This window comes from Spermophilus citellus, assembly GCF_964194105.1.
Source record: "Spermophilus citellus genome assembly, chromosome: 4".
NCBI lineage: Eukaryota > Metazoa > Chordata > Mammalia > Rodentia > Sciuridae > Spermophilus > Spermophilus citellus.
In genome coordinates, this window is record NC_138185.1 from 128,367,791 (window position 1) to 128,388,691 (window position 20,901).

The window sequence follows — 20,901 nt, forward strand, 5'->3', positions numbered from 1 at the left end:
GATGAAGCAGTTGTTATATTTCTTAAAAGAAGAAATAGATGCCATATAGACCTAGCAGATTTTGTTTTTGATAAACAATTTAAAAAAGAGTATTTTTGCTTTTGAAGAGGACCAATGGCCATGCATTTTGCAAACCTAGTTAGTTAAAGAAAATGAATTTTGGATTTTTTCCCCCAGTACTAAACATTTGAATATATATATTTTGACTTTTTTCAGTATTTGTGGTATTTTGAGTAAAATTAAGAAAATATTTTGAAAATAAGACTCAGGATGACTCCCCTCCCCCCTGTATTCTAAGATTCATTAGCTAAATTAAAAGCTTTAATGTATTATGTTTCTCAACTTTAGTGCCATGTAGATCATGATCATTGGTCATTTTGATATAAAAGCAAGGCATTAGAAACTTTTTTCTTCTCTCTTTCCTTAGGACATGAATACTGATATGATCATGCATAAATCAAAGAGGGGGATTAGACTGTAATGAGGTTGAAAATGATATGTTTTTGCTAGGAAGCTGGGATTTGGTATTTTGAAAATAGAACTATTTTTGGAGGACTTTTTTGAGAAAAGGCAGATTCGTTACACTGAATTGTATAATTATGTTTTTCAGGTTTCTTTTTCTTCTCGGATTCCTGTTGCATTTCCCTCTGGTGATGCAAGCTCTCTTAGTAAAAATATCATGATGTATGCCTGTATAAATGCTATGAAAGAGTCTCATCATACTCCATTACACCAGGAGCTGATGTCTGTAGACAGTCCTCATGGATCACAGCCACACAAATCACACACTACAAATGTGAACATTTTAGCTCCCACAGTAATGATGGTCTCTAAACACATAGATGGATCTTTAAATCAGTGGGCAGTCACATTTGCTGATAAGTCTGCTTTTACCACTGTTCTAACTGTATCCCACAAATTTAGGTATTGTGGTCATCGATTTCACCTCAATGACTTGGCATGTCATTCAGTTTTACCACTGTTACTGACATCCTCTCATCATAATGCTTTGTTGACTCCTGAATCAGATTGTCAGTGGGATTCAGACAGTAAATTAAACAGAATAATGGATCCTATAAAAAATATAAAAGCTTTGTCAAAACAACCTCTCAGAAATGCAGCAACCCGTACATTTCATGACCCAAATGCGATCTACAGTGAACTTATTCTTTGGCGTGTTGACCCAATAGGGCCTTTGTCATACACTGGAGGAGTGTCAGAATTGGCTCGAATTAACTCTTTACATACCTCAGCCTTCTCTAATGTGGCTTGGCTTCCAACTCTTATTCCCAGTTATTGCCTTGGTAAGTGTTCATTTTAATTGTGAAATTAATAGAAGCTTTAAAACTGTTATTTGTTATACTCAAAATGATTTACATTTTGTCATTACTAAGACATTTTTAATAAGTATTGGGATGTAGGCACCAGACTTATTTTTAGAACCTTTAAGCTTCTTTGTGATATTTTCCTTCTCATAATTTTCTTGTGAATTTTTGGTTAATAATTTTATATTCATTAGTTGTATCTGTTTAATTATGATTCTGGACCATAGTTATGCCTAAAGAGAAAAGTGTGAATATTTGTTTCTCATACTTTTTTATTGACTAATTTTTAGTCAATAATAAAGACTAAAATTTCAGCCAATAAACATTTTAATTCATATTTTTTCTTTCTCAGGCACATACTGCAATTCTGCAAGTGCTTGCTTTGTTGCTTCTGATGGCAAAAATCTGAGATTATATCAAGCTGTGGTAGATGCAAGAAAATTATTGGATGAACTATCAGACCCAGAGTCTTCAGTAAGTATTTGCTAATCATTATTAATACAGCTAAACTGATAAGGAACTTTCTTTTTATTTTGTCTAGGACCTTTATTTGTTAGTTGGTGTTTATGAATAAACATTATGTCCTGACTCTATATGACATACATATGACAAAGTTTTTTGTCTTAATGTGTGCTTCAAGGTACATGAATTAAAATTCCAGTCTATATATCACACATCAATACATTTACCATATATAAAGAATTTAATAAAGTCACACTATATGCATATATAAATATACCACAGGAAGTTCCACCTTTATGTGTATCTGTAAAGCATCAATCAAGAATAAATAAATAAGCTCAGCATGGTGGTGCATGCCTATAATTCCTGCGACTGGGGAGGCTGACATGGGAGAAACTTAAGTTTAAAGCCAGCCTCAATAATTTAGCAAGGTTGTAAGCAATTTAGTAAGACCCTGTCTCAAAATAAAATGGGCTAGGGATGTGGCTCACTGGTTACGTGTTTCTGGGTTCAATGCCTAGGGCCAATAAACAAACAAACGAATGAAAGGAAGACCAGCAAAGTAGTGGGGGGAAAATAAGGGAGGAAAGGACAGGCAAGAAAGGGGGCACCAGGGACTGAAATGGAGTTAATGAAATTCAATGCATTATTTTGTCACAGTGAACCCATTTACTATGTATAACTATAATGCACTAATAAAAGAAAAAAGAAATAATGTGTTTTGAAAAATATGTGTTCCTGACATTTTTCACTCTCTAGTTTGATTCTTTTAATTTTGCTTTTCTCGAAAAATATTTTAAGGAATCTTTACCAAACTGTATGTTTAGGTTGAAAAATTTGAACTTTTTTCCAAGGTTGACTCACCTTTAAGAGGTCCTGTAGTGGGCCAGCATTGTGGTTCAGTGGTAGAGCACTTGCCTAGCATGAGCGAGGCACTGGGTTCGATCCCCGGCACCATATAAAAATAAACAAATAAAGGTATCGTGTCCATCTACAACTAAATAAATAAATAAATAAAATTCTGTAGTTAGATTATATTATCAATGGGTGATAGTATCTCATTCTAGTAGTTCTGTATATGAACTGGAAGTCATATATATTAGTTAATATGGAGATTTGAATAGTGAATTTTCAACTTCCCAAATGAAAACATTTTATAGAACAACTGTTCTGAAAAATATTTCCAGTATTAAACACTAAATACTGTTTTTGAGTGTCTGTGTACCCACAATTGTATAAAGGATATAAAATACAAATTTTAGTGCCTACTTTTGAGGGCTTTTAATTTGGATGTGAAGACAAATTATTAATGAAATATTAAATTACAGTTAAAGACAGAAAGAAGAGATATCTAGGGGTGATATGTAATTCATTGCCAGAAGGATGTTATTAGAAGTGTTTTACAATTTAGAGGAAAGAGAGATCAGGTTAAGGTATATATGGAAGCCTTTTTCAAACACAGTATTTTTGGTTTGTTTAAGATTTAGAAAGATGATATTTTGTCTTTGCCTGGATGAAAGAATGACCTGAAATTAAGTGTCGAGGAAAATATGTGTAGAAAGCTTGTTCAGAGATAGAAAACCAAAAGGGCTAGAGCTAAAGGTTTTGCATAGAGAAAGCCTAGAAAAGTACCATTATAGAATTGGAGTTGGAAGATAGTATTTTAAAGGTCATTTAGTCTGACAAGCCATCTGATGTTTTATTCCCTTCTACAACATTGTTGCCAATTTTCTCATCTGGCCACCATTGAAGGAAACTCAACTCCAAATGCAGGTCATTCTGTCTTTGCATTACTTTTAGTATTTAATTGAATTTCATTTTCTATTGTAAGTCCTAGCCCCACTTGGAATAAGTCTAATATTCCTTGCATACTAGAGTAATTTGGATAATTGAATATAACTTATAACCCCTGAACTTTTTTTCTTCATGCCAAACCTGCTCTTCTCTCAATTTCTTTAACTGTTTTAGTTTCAGACTTGACTACTCTTGTGAGCAGATTTCAGTTTGTCTATACTAAAGCATTATAGGATGAATAGAATAAGTAGTATTATGATCTTTCTTGTTAGATATTGTTATATTTGGTGGTAATTACACATTTTTTGTAATTGATTAATATTGAGCTGAAGTTTTATTTTTGCAGTTAAGTCCTGTGTTCTCCATTCTGTATTTGTGCATTTGAATCTGAAGTCAAAATATAGGCCAATTTTCCCTGTTATATTTTTGTCTTACTTAGTTCAGTGTAATAGACTGACCTTTCTTTATATTTTTGAGTCCAGATTGTTATTCAATATATTTACTGCTGCTTTATTACTTATGTCAGCAGCCTATTTGAGGAATGTTGTTTCTGTATCTTCTAAGTCACATTTTAAAAAATGCTCAACAGGACAGATCTGAAGAAAGAGCTTAGCAATATACATTTGAAATCTTTATCCAGTTTTAATTTCTGGAATATTTTCTAGTTGTCCCAACAATTTCCATGAAGCAGATTATCATATACTTTTCTGAAATAAAATTTTTCCTGTATACCAAATATTCTGTAGTAAAAGGAAGTAAAATTCATAAGAATGACTCATTTTAATGTATAAATAGGCTTAATGTATAGGCCATAATGTCTCTTCATGGCTGAAACACTGTGCTAGATTGACATCAAGCTCTTTGGTCTGACTTATAGAGGTATGTTATTTTCCTTTTTGAAAATTGAAATATTTGTCTGTTTTGAGTTCTTTGCTACCTGTGGCATTCTCCATGATTTGGAGGGTTTGATCTCTTCTTATGGCCCTATTTGGTGTCCATTAAAGGTTTATTAGCTACCCTGTTTTGTTTTTGTTTCCTCTGAGGTTTACAATATGCATTTACAACCTCTTACAGTCTACTTTCAAGTAATAAAAGTGTAATTTAAACAACTTATGACTATCCTTTCATTAGTCTCTCTCTTCCTTTTGTGGTGTTTTCAGCATAAAAGTCCTTTACATGTTTTGTTAGGTTTATACCTAGATATTTCTTTAATTTTAATCATTGTAAGTGGTTTTTATTTTAAATTTTGGTGTCTGTGTATTCATTACCAGAATACACAAACATGGTATATTTTAAAATGTTTGTCTTATATATTGCAATCTTGCTTAACTCAGATATTAAATGTAGGAGACTTTTTTTGGGGAGGAGGTGTAGATTCCCTTGCATTTTCTCTGCATATATAATCTCATTATAAATAGGAAGTGTTTCCCTTTTTAATCTATATGCCTTTATTTGAATTGCTGGAGCTTGAACCCAAAACCTTGCACATGCTGGGCAAGCACTGTACAACTGAGCTATACTTCCAGTCCTATTTTCCTTATTTTGTTGCACTGGCTAGAACTTTTGGCACTATGTTGAATAAAAGGGATGAAATTAGATGTTCTTGTCTTGTTACCACTTTTAAAGGGAAAACATGCAGTGTTTTAGTATTAAGTCTGTTAGCTGTAGGTATTTTATAGTTTCTGTTTACCAAGTTGAGAAAGTTTTCTAAGTTTGTTAACTTCTTGATACTTTTTAAAGAGCCTGCTTTTTGTTTCCTGAGCTTTTTGTTTTTGTGTTGTTTCCTTGTTTTTATTTTTATTGATGTCTGCCTTTATTGTTCCCTTCCTTCTGCTTACTTTGAGTTTTTCTTTTCTTTTTGGTTCTACTTTTTCTAGTTTTAAAAGCTTAAATTGTTAATTTGAAACTTTCTTGTTTTTTAATATATGTATTTAGTGCTATGAATTTCCTACTTGAAATTTCTTTAAACATTTTTATATGAAGAATTTTCATTTTCATTTAACCCAACATATATTTTAATTTTCCTTAATAATTCCTATTTGACCCCTTGAATATTTAGGAGTATGTGATTTAGTTTGCAAGTGTTGGCCATTTTCCTGATTTCTAGTTTGAATCTATTCTGGTAGTAAAATACACTATATAATTTTGTCCTTTTAAATTTGTTCAGGTTTGTTTTATGATCCAGATATTGTCTTTGTGTATTTCAGCACTTGAAAAGAAAGTATATTTTGTTGTTGTTGGATAGAGTGATCTGTAAATTGCGGATTCTATTCTGACTGATGTTATTGTTGAGTTCTGATATATCTTTGCTATCTAATTTTTCTATCAAATATTGGAGAAGGATGTTGAATTATCCAACTTTAATTGTGAATTTGTCTGTTTTTTCCTTCTAGTTCTAAAAGTTTTTGCCTAACATATTTTGCAACTCTGTTTCTTGGTGCATATATGTCGAGTTTTTTAAAAATTTTATTTGTGCTTTTTAGATATATGTGGCACTAGAGTATATTTTGACATATTTATACAAACATGGGGTTTTATCTTATTCTAATTAGGCTCTCAAGTCTTGTGGTCATATATAATGTTGAGATTCATTGTAGGCAAGTTGTCAGATTCATTCTACTATCTTTCCTATTCCCATTCCCCCTCCCTTCCCTTCATCCCTCTTTGTCTAATCCACCAAGCTTCTAACCCCAACCCCTTGTTGTGTATTAGCATCTGCATATCAGAGAGAACATCCGGCCTTTGGTTTTGGGATTGGCTTATATTACTTAACATGATAGTCTCCAGATCCATCCATTTATTTGCAAATATCATAAAGTCATTCTTCTTTATAGCTGAGTAATATCTCATTGTATATATATACCACATTTTCTTTATCCATTCATCAGTTGAAGGGCACCTAGGTTGGTTCCATAGTTTAGCTGTTGTGAATCCAGCTGTTATAAACATTGATCTAGTTTGAAATCAAGGTGTTGTCAAAGCCATGCTTTCTCTGAGTCTCTAGGAGAAAATCCTTCCTTGGCTATTCCTAGTTTCTGGGTGTTCCTCGTAATCCTTGAGGTTTCTTGGATTGTCATTCTATCACTTAAGTCTGCTTTTCTGGGTGTCTCTGTGTCTTCTTCCTTCTGAGTGTCTCTGTGTGTCTTTTCTTCTTAAGATACCAGTCAATATATTTAGCAACAACTATAATATAGTATGACCTTAAGTTATATCCGTAAAGACCATATTTGCAAATAAGGTTACATTCTGAGATTCTGGATGGACATGACTTTTAGGTAACACCATTGAGCTCAATACATTAGCTGACTTGTTTTTTTTCCTTATCAGTTATATTTGTTGTTGCTTAGTTAGGAAACTTTAAAGTCTATTGAGCCTCCAGATGCTCTTGAGCCATTTTGACTTTCAGAGCACTGTACTCTAAGGAATTCTAGAGTTATTGCCTTTTAAAAATAAAGTCAGAGCTTTGCCCTTATTTTTTTATATTAAACTCTTAAGATGATATGATTACTTTTGTCAAGTTCCTTATTTCTGCTCACTTTTTTTTTTTCTTTTTTTTTTTTGTAAGAGCAGCTGTTCTGGTTACTTCCTCTACTAATTATGAGCCAGTGTAGCAAGAAGTTGTCACATGCTTTTCTATTCCTCAACTTAGAGTTTTAGTAGATACTGAGTAAAGGCCAGCTTTTTTTTTTCAATAATAGATATTGAAAATATTTGAATTTTGTCCTGTAGATAGAGAGGTGGATTTAGGGGAGAGGTGGATTAAGGGGATACTGAAAGCGTTTGGGCAGAGAATTAAAGTGGTTACTTTGTGGGATGGAGTAAACTTGGTATGTACTAGAAGCATGGAGATAGCAAGGAATTGTTTTGAGATCAACTAGATGTTGGAAAAACTGAGCTACAGTGGAATTTGGTAGATAGTGGAAAGGGGAGAAGAGCAGTACTTACTAGTTGCTTGAATATGGAGACAAAGAGATGATTCTGAGATTTCTAGTTTGCAATAGTGGCTCCACAAGTGTGGTAATGTTGGTGAGGTATTTATGAAAACTTAAAATTGGGATACACTGAATATGAGGTGACTATAATATTAGATTCCTAAGTATGGTTTAGATGACTGTTTTGTAGGCAATTAGAAATAATTCCTAGTGTTCCACATTAACTACTAGTATACATTTGGGATTTGTTATTACAAAGACAGTACTAGAAGTCATTAGACCTGTACAGGCATTAATGATAATTAATGTATATAAATGTGACCTTTAGTCATCAAAAATTTATATTTACAAACTATTTATGAGAGCAGGGTTATTCAGATATTTCAAAAATTTCCTTCTAAAATATCAAAGATTTTGTTGCCTAAAACAAATGTTTGACCAGACATAAAAGAAAAAAAAACCCCACAAATGTTTGCATATCTTTGCCCAGTGATGCCAGGGCAGCAATATCCATTCATTTGAAAATTTTTTAGGAAATGCTTAATGAGGTTGTCTGTAATTGAATAAAGGAGGAGAGAAGGATGGTGTTGTAGGTGCTGCTACTACTAAAAATGTGTTTGGAGTACCAACCATATAACATGTTATTTGTTTTCATTCATTTATTTGTTTAATCTTTGATTTTTTATTGAGAACCATGCTGCATAAGCTGTGGTACATTTCAGAATAAGTATATATTGTACCAAGTGCTGAGAGTGTTAAAATGAGTAGACATAGTTTTTACCCTTAAGGTATATATTTGTTGGGTATATAAATATATGCAGTGTGTAATAAATGCTATGTTAGGAGGACAAAAAGGCCACTATAGAATTTGAAATGCAATTAAATGACCTCCGCTTAGCGAGCTCCCTGGATGCTGTCCTTCCTTCTGCAGAACATAAGACTGATGCACCAAAGTGGTATACTAGGCCTTATGGATTCTAAAAGTTGAGTTGTAGTCTTAATAATAACAATAACAAGCTTTATCTAGTTATTATTTTGTGCCAATCACATTTCTAAATGCTTTTCATATATTAACTCATTTAATGTTCCTAATAACCTTATGAAGAATATAATATTATCATTACACTTTAGAGCCGAAGACACTGAAGTATAGGGAAACGTAACTACTTGTGCCATTTAGTCAGGTAGCAATGGTAGAGCCAGGATTTGAGCCCAGGCCACCTCCCTCAGCTGTTATCTGGATTGTTGACCACATCTTGAGAGCCAGTTTTGTTCATTTCCAAACTTGTATTTGCCAAGTTGTTTACATTTTTATAAGTGTGATTATAACAATGTAATTTAGTTAAATATTTTATAAATTGATGAATTGTGAATGTGAAAAATGTGTTTTTATTAAAAGAACAAGTGATTTGGAAGCTATTTTGCTAAAAATAATTTTTTAAATTGGACATGGAGAAGACAACTATAAATTCAGGGGATTTTTTTTAAAAATAACACTCAATTGCTTTGTGTAGGTATCTTTGTGTTTTTATTTCAATTTAAAGAATTGAAAAATGTAGCCAGGGCCTTACAGGGATGTCATAATGTTATACAAAAGAAAGGTCTATTGGCAAACCATACTCAAAGGCCTTGACTCTACACCAAAATTTTGGTTGTTTATGTATGTTTATATTTTACATAAAACAATGTTTAAGCTGTACATTCATTATTTTAAAAAAAAATGATTCTCTGGGTTAAATGGCCTCGCTGAGTAATTTGTAATTTATCCTTTGTCCCAACTATGTCAGATAAGAGAGCTTTTCATACACAGTAGTAACAACTTAATCAAGATTATATAGTCTAGATTGTGGTGGTTAGGAAACACTTTCTGGTGGAGATGATATCTGAGATGAGATTTATTAAATTAGTGTGGATTGAAAGTGAAGGAGGAAAAGAATAGGGTATAGGGATAATAGCAATTAAAAATGCACAGAGTTATAAGAATGCATAATAGTGTTTGGTCAGTGATGGACTGCATATATCACAGTGATCCCAAAAGATGATACTGGAGCTGGAAAATTCTTGTTGCTGAGTGATGTCATTCATAGCTATAGTAACTTCATATAGCAATACATTACTCATGCATCTGTGGTAATGCTGATGTGAACAAACCTACTGTACTGCTAGTCATATAAAAGTGTAACATCAGTTATTTACAGTATATGATACTTGATACTTGATAATGATAACATATGTGCCCAACAACCTCCTAACTTTGTCTTCATATTTCATTGATTTATGTATTTACTGTAGTATGTGTTTTGTGGTTACTTTAGACTGTACTCTTACTTATGAAAAATATACCAAGTTTACTGTAAAACAATATGCTGTGTTATGCAGTAGCAACCTCATACATCTCTTGATTCATCAAGATGCCCTGTACAGTGATTGAACTACACCATCTAGGTTTGTACAGACACATGCTGTGAGGTTCATACAACAATGCATTTCTCAGAAAGTTTCCCTATCATTAAGCAGCATACAACTGTATTGTAGTTTATTCAGAAATGGCTTAGAATATAAATGGCTGTTGGAAATAGCTGAAACTTGATAAGCAGGTAAAGAGGCTAGATTGTGAAAAAATTGTATTTCTCTCTTTATGATTCTGCTCTTCTTTCTTTCAGTCTATTCACATTATAGGAGTTAGAATGATGCTTTAAAAATATAATTCAGATAATATTATTCTTCTAAGCCAAAGTCTGTACAGTGACCCATGAGGCCCTTATGCTTTTACCTTCCCTCCCCCATTGGCCCTCTTTATTTCTCTCCTCTCCCTCCTCCTCCTCCTCCTCCTCCTCCTCCTCCTCCTCCTGATGGACACAATATATTTTTTTTTCTTGTTTTTTAAATTTAACAAATATTTATTTACCTACTCTGAGTCAGATATAAATGTTACATATAATAATATTAAGGTCCTTATCTAGAAAAACTCGTGACAGGGGAAATTTCATTTCCTTCAAATAGCATTTTCAGAAAACAAGTTAAAAGATCTAAATTATCCAGGGTTGCATAATTCATTCTGAAAGAAACAACAACAACAAAAAAACACCGTACAAAAATTAGAAATAAGCAAGTCTATTTCCTTGTAGTTGCTATTATATTTTTATAGGATATTGAGAATATGAATTATTTCATTGTTTTGAAAACTATTTTGCACTTAAAGATTAAAAATTATTATGAGACAATTTCTAAATTATTTAGAAAATTGGACACAATATCTTTATTTTATTTTTATATGGTGCTGAGGATCAAACCCAGTGCCTCAAACGTGCTGGGCAGGTGCTCTACCGTTGAGCCACAATCCCAACCCTCTTCTTATTTCTTGATTCTGTATTTTTAATACATGTCCTCTTGGTTATTTTGGCTTCCTCCCTGCTAACTTCCTGGATGGTCCTGGAATGTGCCTAACAACCTCCCAACTTTATCTTCATACTTTACTCTTCTCTCTGGGTTCTACATGGCTTGTGTTTTTATTTTGTGGTCGTTAGTCAAATGAGGCCTTCTTTGACCATTTCATTCCACTGCTCCCTGTTTACTTTTCTACTTTGTTTTTTCCTGCAGTACCATCTGATGAACAATTTGTTTATTTATTTGTCTTTTTTCATTTGAATATTAAGGTAAGGGTGGTGCTGTATCCTCAGTGTCTGATACCCGGGAAGCACTTAATAACTATTGTTGAGTAATTGAATAAATTAAAGAACATCATATTGAAGAGTTTTATTATCTGTTGAAGGCAATGGGAAGCTAGCAGTCTGATTTGTATTTCATTAGCAGACTCTGTTAGCATGTCTTTTCCCCATCCTTTTTCTTTTTTCTCTGAAAATCTTCACTATTTGGAAAAGATATCTAGGTGTTTTGATTTGTATGCTTTTGATTACTGAAGAAATTGACTGGTCTTTCATACATTCTTTAGGATATTTTTATGTATGTAGGTATGTATGTTTGTGGTACTGGGGATTGTACCCCGGGCCTCCATATGCTTAGCAAGTTCTGTACCACTAAGCTACATATCCAGGCCTATATTTCTTTTACTTTCTTTTAAAAAAAAAATTTTTTTTAGTTGTAGATGGACACAATACCTTTATTTTATTAACTTATTTTTATTGTGCTGATGATCAAACCCAGCACCTCAGCACCTCATACATGCTAGGCAACAGTTCTACCACTGAGCTATACTCCCAGCCCCCTATATTTCTTTTTTGAACTGCTTGATTTTGTTCTTTGTGGGAATACAGCATTTAAATGCAACAGCAAAACTGTAGTACTAGGAGAGAGATCGTGAAGACCTCTGTGTTTCGTGAAGAACACATTGTTAAAGGTTGCACTTTCCTAGTGAGAGACAGACAGTACTACCTTGACTTAGTCTCTGGATCTCTCTGGGTCTGAGTGAGAAATAGATGACACATTCATAAAGATGTAACTGAGGAGAGTTAAGTGCAAGAACTCCTTACAAGATGTGTATATGATTGACCCAGAAGGGCTAGTAAAGCACTCAGGATCTAGTAACAGGATGAATTGTCCAATGGTAGGTAGAGTAAAGGGTTCTCAAAGATGTTCACATATGCATGCCCAGGACCTGTGAATATGTTACTTCAAATGACAGAAGATGCTTTGCAGATATGAAAAAGTTAAAGATCTTAAAATATGGAGATGATCCTGTATTATTTGGATGGGCCCATCTAATCACGTGAGTCCTTATAAGTAAAGAAACTTGCCTGACTATGGACAGAGAGAGATTAACAGAAGAAGAATGATATCAGGACTGGCATTGCTGGCTTTGAAGATGGAGGAAGGGAGCAATGAGCCAAGGAATGTGGACAGCCTTTAGAAGCTTGAAAAGGCAAGGAAATAGACTGTTCCCTAGAGTCTCCAGAAGGCATGCAGCCCTGCTGATACCATGATGCTAGTTTACCAAAAACGGCTTCAGACTTCTGACTGCCAGAATTGTAAGATAATATGTTAATTTTTTTAAACCACTAAATTTGTGGTGATTTGTTGCAGCAGCAATAAGATAAATAATATATGTACTTATGCCTGAAGGGATAAGAGGGAAATAGGAAAGTACCAAGACCTAGTGAGTGCCAGAGCTATGGAAAATGAGCACTACTGGAACTGTGGGGAGCAGAGAGAATATATACTCCTACCCTTTTTTCTTTTTTCTTTTCCTCTAATCTCTGGCCAGTGACTCCCATTGATTGAATTTTACCTGAAGCAGAAGAGGGCATAGGAGCTGGGTGATATGGTTCAAAGGTCAACCTCCTGGAACCCAAAGCAAGACCAAGAATTTGGAGAATAGATCAAGGATTGGATGCAGATAAAGCATAGCTAACAAAATCTATTCCTTTAGCATCTATTTCTGTTTTTTATTTAAATGAAGAAACTTTCTCTCCAAACTAGGGGAAATACAAATTCTCATTAGGCATTGTATCATTGTGTAATGATGTCAGTTTAGTCATAATCTCTCTTGGAGCCTGAATTGTAGTTGTTAACCTTTGGAACTGTCACTGTTAGGAAAGTGGTAAAAAAATACAACAGGAGTGGACACTTATACAGCCAGTGCTTCCCTAGATGGACACAAAGCCTAAATTCTGTAATCGTAGCTTCCTCTACCACCAAATTTCACATTCCCTCAAACTTCTCTGCTAGCACCTTGGTTATTAGATCCACCCTACCCTACCTTTTTTGTGTGTTGTACCTGTGTGCGGTACTAGGGATTGAACCCAGGAGTACTCTTATCATTGAATGCATCCCCACTCCACCTTAAAAATTTTTTTAAATTAAATTTGGAGACAAGGTTTTGCTAAGTTGCTGAGGCTGTCCATGAACTTGTGATCTTGCCTCAGCCTCCCTAGTTGCTGGGATTACAGGCATGTACCACCATGCCCGACTTTTTTCTTTTTTTCCCTTTCTTTTTAAACCTGATGAAATTGCCAAAGGATCCAAATGCTCTTTGGGGTTGCTACTGTTTTCTGTCAACTTGTCATAGATTATGGTAGTGCCAGAAAATTCATGGATGGCAAACATAGTCTTCACTTCATGTTGTAGTTACATAGCAGGATTGGTCACCCTGACCACTCACTCTTCTCAGCATCTTGGTCAAATAATCTGAGTTCAAAGTAGTCAAGGGCCAATCTCAATTTCCAATATAACAGTATTTTGTGTTTTCTCATGGAATATTTCTTCCTTGAGCAATAGCATGCTGCAAATACATTGAGCCCAGGTTATGGGGATAGGAATTAAAAATTCTACACGTGAGTTATTAGGTGGTAACTCCAGCCTTTAGTTTGCAGATATGGGTATTTTGCCTGTGGAGGAAATGATGGCATCTTTTTTGGTAATTAATTGAAGATATATGCTGCAGAAGGCAGCACACTACCCCTGCCACAAGGGAAATTATCCCCTGGTGGTACTCTGACTTCGGGAGACATTCTACTGTTCTGTTAACATCAAATTGCTGCCAGATGAAGAGCCACACGATAAGCCTGATACATTTTGTGGAAGGAGACACATTGCCCTCTTCTTCCAGCTAAACTGGGATTAGGGTGAATGAGGCACTCACCTTGGGTGCAGAATTTAATGGGACACCAAAAATGTTAGCAATTGTGATAAACAATATTTTAAATAATCAAAATTAATATGAAAAAAGAAACCTGTTGAATAATGTACCAAAAATTTATATAAAGACATGATCCAGCAAGGCCATGATAAGTTGTATTGGAGCCTGAAGCTAAAAGAAAAAATGTGTACTTCTATAAATATATGTTTCTGTGTTTTTTCAATGTTAATTTTTCCTGGAACACTCACATATTGAAAATAATGAGAATTGAAAAGTAAGTGTATTAAAACTTTCAACATTAAGTTGAAATATCTTATTTATATCAAAATAATATTTATTATAATTTTATTTTTTTGGTTGTAATAGAAGTAGATTCTTCAGTAATATTATCAAAATATTAAAAAACTGAAAAAAAGGAAAAGAAATCCCCCAAAACAAAAAATCTATTTCTTGACTTATCTCATTTTCTCATTTTCTGTTGAGAGTTGTAAGTTACAAAAAATGAGAAAAAGTAATTCAGAAATTATGTTCGATATGAATATCAGGTAGGAGGTATGAATATAGTTCCTGAACCTGAAAATGAAAAAAAAAAGACAGTGGAACTGCACAAATTACTAGATGTAATATTGGAAAAAGTGCATATCAGATAAAAAAGTAATGATTATAGAAGATTATAGGCACCTGTATTAATTTTCCTATTGTTGCTGTAACAAATGTATTATCAGATGTATTCTCTTATAGTTTTGGAGGTCAGAAGTTCTAAAATCAAAGTGTTGACAGGGTTGCATTCTCTGTAGAAGTTCCAGGGAAGAAAATATTTTCTTGCCTTTATTAACTTCTAGAAGCCATTAGTATTTCTTTGCTGTTGGCCCCTCTCCGTCTTTAAAGCTAGCAGCATAGCATTTTCAAGATTCCTCTGGTTATTGCATCTGTTGTCGTATCTCTTTTTCTGAATCTAATCCTTTTGCCTCCCTCATATACATCCTTGTGGTTACATTAGTCCCAGTCGAATAGTTCAGGATAATCTTCCCATTTTAAGATTCAGAGTTTACTCACATCTATAAAAGTCTCTTTTATAAAATAAGGTAGTATATTTATAGGTCCCAGCAGACATGAGGAGTAGACATCCTTGGAGGAAGGGCACATTATTCTAATTATCACATCATACTAATTTTATGCTTAAATTGGAGATATAAAAAAATTAACTGAGGTATCTATAGATTTGAATTTTTAAATAGATAAAAGTTTTGTTATGTGGATATATCTGGTTTACATAAAGCAGCCACTGACTTGGTTCTTAAATATTGAAAGTTTAAATTCTATAGAAGTTCATCTGAAATAGTTTTAAGTGGCATGCAGTGTTGATATTTTGTAATGTAAAATTAACTTTTTGTTTGGATCTTTGAAAAGTGATGCACAATTTTTTCTCAGTGTAATATCCAAATTTTAGAATGGACTTGAGATTTTTTTTTTTATAGTTGGTTATCCTACAAAATAAATTTCAGTGAGCAGTTAAACAATTAATTAAAGATTACCTGAGGCTACCACTTGGTCAAGAGATATTATCAAATAAGGGAGTTATTTTTATTGAAAACAAAGAAGTAGTTTCTGAAAGTTTTTTTTTTTTTTTTTGTACTGGGGAGTGAATCCAGGGGCGCTTAATCACTGAGCCACATCCCCAGCCCATTTGTTTGTTTGTTTGTTTGTTTGTTTATAAAGTCTTACTGAATTACTTAGGGTCTCCCTAAGTTGCTGAGGCTGGCTATGAACTCATGATCCTCCTCCTTCAGTCTCCCAAGCTGCTAAAAGTATTGTAAGGGTCCGGCGAAACGTCGGAGAAGGAGAGACTACACGAGACTAGCTCCATGCAATGGCAAGGGGGATTTATTAGGGATCCGTTCCAGCGCGCTGGGGCTCCGTGCTCACTCAAGAAGGGAGAGCAGCCCAGAGCCCAGAGCAGAGGTCAAGCAGAGCTTAAGTACACTTTTTGGAGAGGGTGGGGGGCTTTGCATACATCAGAACAAATCATCATGAGGCGCGGGAAAATTGAACAACAACTCTGATACATGATTAGTCCATTCATTGGCGGGAACAGGCTGGGCAGGGGTGATTGGTCACTTCTAAACTGGGTACCCATTCAAACTGATTGGTTCAGGCCCTGTGACAAACTGCACAGGGCCCTAGGCTGAATGGCCAGTAGGGCGTTGTCTTAACTATCTCAGGAATCTGGGTGTAACAGAGGAACTTAATAATACCTAATCTTTTACATTTTAATTCAAGCTTTCCAGCTTAGAAACTTTACCCTTTCAGTATTATTATGGAGTTTGTGTCCATTAAACCCAGAAAAATTGTTATAATTAATCTTGTTTTGGGTATAAATAAATTAAAACTTTAATGTTTTCAATTTTAATATACCTGCTTTTCAATATTTTTCAACTGCTTTAATGTGGAAAAATTAATTATTAAAAATCGCATAGAAACATGTCTGTACAGTTTTCTTTTTGCCTCAGGCTGGAGACACTATTAGAACCTATATTTAAATTTTTTAATATTTTATTCATTATGGATTTTTGTATTAATTTTGATTTTAAAATTGCATTAAAATATTATTTGTCATAAGTTTTTTGGTTCTTTCTAAAATTTTGTGCCTAAGGTAAATACTTTACCTTCATCACACTGATTCCAGTATTATCTTCCACTATAAAACGAATTTGTTAGTAAAGAGTGAGGTTGAGTGGGATTCTGTAGATTGAATAAGGTTTTTGGTAAGTCCACTGGTTATATAGTACTAACAGAGAGTTGTGAGCAGGGAATATAAATCCTTAGCTGGAACATGTATCTGTTTCTCTGAGGGAATCTCAAGTCTTGGCTACGTACTGGAAATACCTGGAAATTTATGATGATTAGATTACACCCTAGATTAACAAATCAGTCTCTGTGATTGGGGCCTAAGGATCAACTATGGATAAAACTCTGCAAATGAGTCAGTGTGGATCAGCCAAGATTGAGAATCACTGATGTATCACAATCCTTATTTTGTGTGCACAAGAATTTGGAGATCCTGTTAAAATGTGGATATATTACTTTGAGACCTGAGAGAGCATTTATAAAACATTTCTTGTTGCTGTTGGCCCATTGACCACATTTTGAATAGCAAAGCTTTGTTGTGTGCTAAAGAAATTCTGATAGTTTAGCTTCAAAAATTGTAGGCTACAGTTAATATTTCAATGAATAAACCAAGCACACTGTCAACACCATTGTAAGTGTTTAACCTAGTACTTTAAATCCTCAATCTTGGGTGAATGTATTCATATTAACAAATTCAACCCTACCCAACCACTTATATTCCCATATATGTTCCCTGGAATCCTACTGATAAAAATGTAAAGATTCTACAACTCCTGCATGGATATTGTTTTATCCTAGAGCTGTCTTTCGGTTAAGTTGGGATCTAAATTCATAGCCAAGAGGCAGTGAAAGATAGTGGAGATGTGTGCTGAGGAGAATGGGTATCTTTTTTTGAGGTGAATCTCTCAGGTGAAGTTATGGAAAACTTTTTACTCAAGAGAAAGCTTCTTGGACCGTGGTAGAGGGAAGACTACTTTGTTTCAGCAGAAAGTTTGGAATTTTGTGGATCCAAAGTTAGGTTTTATGTATTAATTCAGACATCCTCATCCTAAGATGCAGAGTCCTAGTTCTTCTCAATCATGACCCCTACCTTTGACCTGGCAGGGTTGTACTTTTAAGTGGTGTTGCATATCTGCACACCACACACTTAGGCTTTGGGTTAGATCCTTAGTCACATCTGTTTTGAGCTTTAAGCTTGCAAACACAAAGAAGACATGTTAGAACTATGCTTTGAAGTTATGTAATATTTATGTAAACTGTCAATTTTTCTAACTTTTTGATGTAATTTTAAAAGTGAAATTGAATATAGAGAGTTGAAATATTTCCTTGAATGTATTTGTTGCCATGTCAATCAGTGAATATTTAGTGCTCAAGATATTGTATCATATTGACAGTAGATTTATAAGTTTATTGATTAGTAACATTTGTATGTTTTTATTTACAGAAACTTATTGGAGAAGTGTTTAATATTGTGAGCCAACAGTCTACTGCTCGACCTGGCTGCATTATTGAACTTGATGCAATAACTGACCAAGTAAATGCTTGTGAATTGGTGATATTAAATAGAAATTTATTCCAGAATGTTTTAGATGCATATATTTCAGTCTGAGAATAATTATCTTTTGATACTAAATACAGTCAACTTTCGTTGATACCCATAGTGAAACTCTACTAATGATATAGAAATTTTTATTTTCCAGTTGAATTATATTTGGTTCTTTTTCTCCTGTAAGGAAATTTGATTCAGTCAGGGAAACTGTGATCTTGAAATTGAAATGCTGAGGGAAAATATAGAGGCTCAGGTTGGGAGTTCTACTTTTATGTGATTAACCATTTCAACTCAGTAGGGGGTGGGTGACCTCAGCTATACAGTGTTTGCTTTTTTAGGCTTCAGACTTGGTATTTTTATGAGTACCATTGAGATGCAGATGAAAATGGGATCAAAGTTTATCATATTCCTTTGTGTAGGCAGCATTCCTCCCCAGCTACTCCCTAGGAAAGAAGGAGAAACCTTCTCCCTGCAAGGAGTTTGTAAAACCCATTTAGACCTGAGGATATTTGTTTCTTCAGGATCATGTTTATGGACTAAGGTATAGAACTACTATAATCATTTAAGTGTAAAAAGTATGATTACTTTGGTGAGGAAGTTACCAAATCTTTTGAACAGGAAATAAAGAAAGAACCAACTATATTTAAAAACAAGTATAGAATTATGTCATAATTTTTCCATGGAGCTTTGAACATTCTGTGGTAATCATTCCCACTATGTAGAGGAATTACCCCAACAGCTCTTGGTAACAGAACTGGAGCTGCCAGACTCAAATATAATTATTAACGGCACCTAGAAAATCCTTTACTTTTTTTTTTTTTTTTTTTTTTTATCCCCAAGCTCTTTGCTTTTGCTTTAAATTCAACCTATGATTTCCTTTTTTTTAATTCCCCAGGGACCTGGAAGAAGGGTGTTGTCTTCTTTCCCATAGATATCTTAATTTTTAATGAACTGGATGTTGAGTTTATCCCCTGCTTTGGTCCCTCTGCACTTTTTACCATGAGTCTGACCTAGTATTCTTTTTACTTCATATTTACTCTTGATTTATTTCCTGTCAGCTTAGGCTGTTCTTAACACAATGGTGGTAAACTGCAAGCACTGATAAAATGACTTAGGCTTATATGACAAAGTTTAAAATTCATTCTCTATTTGTTCCCACTATGTTCTTTGATTTCTGTATCCATGAAGACACCATCCTTCCCCCCCCCTCCCTCCCTCCCTCCCTCCCTTCCTTCCTTCCTTCCTTCCTTCCTTCCTTCCTTCCTTCCTTCCTTCCTTAAATATTTTTAGTTGTCAATGGACCTTTATTTTGTTTATTTACTTATATGTGGTGCTAAGAATCAAACCAGAGCCTCACACATGCCAGGCAAGCACTCTACCACTGAGTCACAAGCCTAGCCCCTCATTTATTCTTTTTTACTTGAGAAGGTATCCTTTGATATTTTGAATGCAAAGAGAGTTTTTATGTTTCTACCTGGAAAGGCATAAAAACACCCTTTAACTTTCATAAAATCTTTGTGGTACAACCTAATATTATATTCCTTTATTTCCTTCTATGTAAGGAGGCTGATTTTCCTTTTTTCCCTAAAATCATAACTTCATCCAGTGCCAACACAATCATAGCTGCTTCCCTTTCTTTAAAATCTGTGGGGCAGCCATCTAATTGTCTTGACACACATTCACAATATGCTTTTGTTTGGGTCTAGTCTTTTCCTTGAATTTCAGCTCAACTTTGTGATTCTGCATAGCCCTTTATGATTATCTTTTCACCATGTAGTCCTCAAACTGTGATCATGTAGCCTAGCAGCAATCCTCCTTACTTATAGTAAATATGTTTCTTTAGAGGTATGTCATCCCACTGGCTATTAATAGGATCCTGCATCATTCCCATGAGATAGGTTGAAGGGGTATTTTGAGGACCTTTCTGAGGTTTTTGCTTATTTATTTTTGTTGTTCTCAGGTGGAATTGGAAAAACTATTATTTCTGTACTAGTTTAGTGAGCCTTATGTAGTTAGCATAGCCCTCTCCAGCCAGTCATGAGTCTGTTGTTTTTGGGGTACAGATCCCACTTCACTATGGGTTGTGAGGTTTTTTGTTTGTTTTTTAAGAAGCAAATTTGTTGATCTATTTTTACCAGAGCTCTTCTGTTCTGCTATTGACTGTGACATCTTTGAATGTAATTTTTCTCTGACCAGGGTAATTTTAATGATTTTTTTCTGTTGCTCTTTTGCGCCTTAGTCAGTAGATTAAGAATAGAAATTACTAGAAAGATTTATTTCTTCTATATTTGTGTTGGGAAGTGGTGGGTGGGAGATAGGGAATTTCAAAGATGAAAACTTTTTTTTTTTCCATATTCGTAGTGTGGCTCAAATACACAGTTGCTTCATGTATTTCAAGAAGACTTCATTATAGGATATAAACCACACAAGGAAGATATAGAGAAAAAGGAATCAGAAATATTTTTTCAGCCATCACAAGGTACTCGTGTGTGTGTGTGTGTGTGTGTGTGTGTGTATATGTATGTTTTGCTGAGATTGAAACCAGGGCTTTCAGGCATGCTAGGCAAGCACTGTATAACTGCTCTATATTCCCAACCCCCACAGAGTACTTTTAAA

The 20,901-nt window shown here is 34.2% G+C and overlaps 1 protein-coding gene across 4 annotated transcripts in view; it reads left to right on the top strand.

Moving 5' to 3' along the window:
• Positions 1–20,901, top strand: part of DMXL2 (Dmx like 2) — a 156,268-nt gene that overhangs the window by 70,085 nt on the left and 65,282 nt on the right. For all 4 annotated transcript variants that reach the window (XM_081289056.1, XM_081289053.1, XM_081289055.1 and 1 more), the window contains exons 12-15: positions 611–1,304; positions 1,678–1,799; positions 18,181–18,270; positions 20,647–20,764. In XM_081289056.1, coding sequence (XP_081145182.1) covers positions 611–1,304; positions 1,678–1,799; positions 18,181–18,270; positions 20,647–20,764 — 1,024 coding nt within the window. The remainder of the gene's footprint in view (positions 1–610; positions 1,305–1,677; positions 1,800–18,180; positions 18,271–20,646; positions 20,765–20,901) is intronic.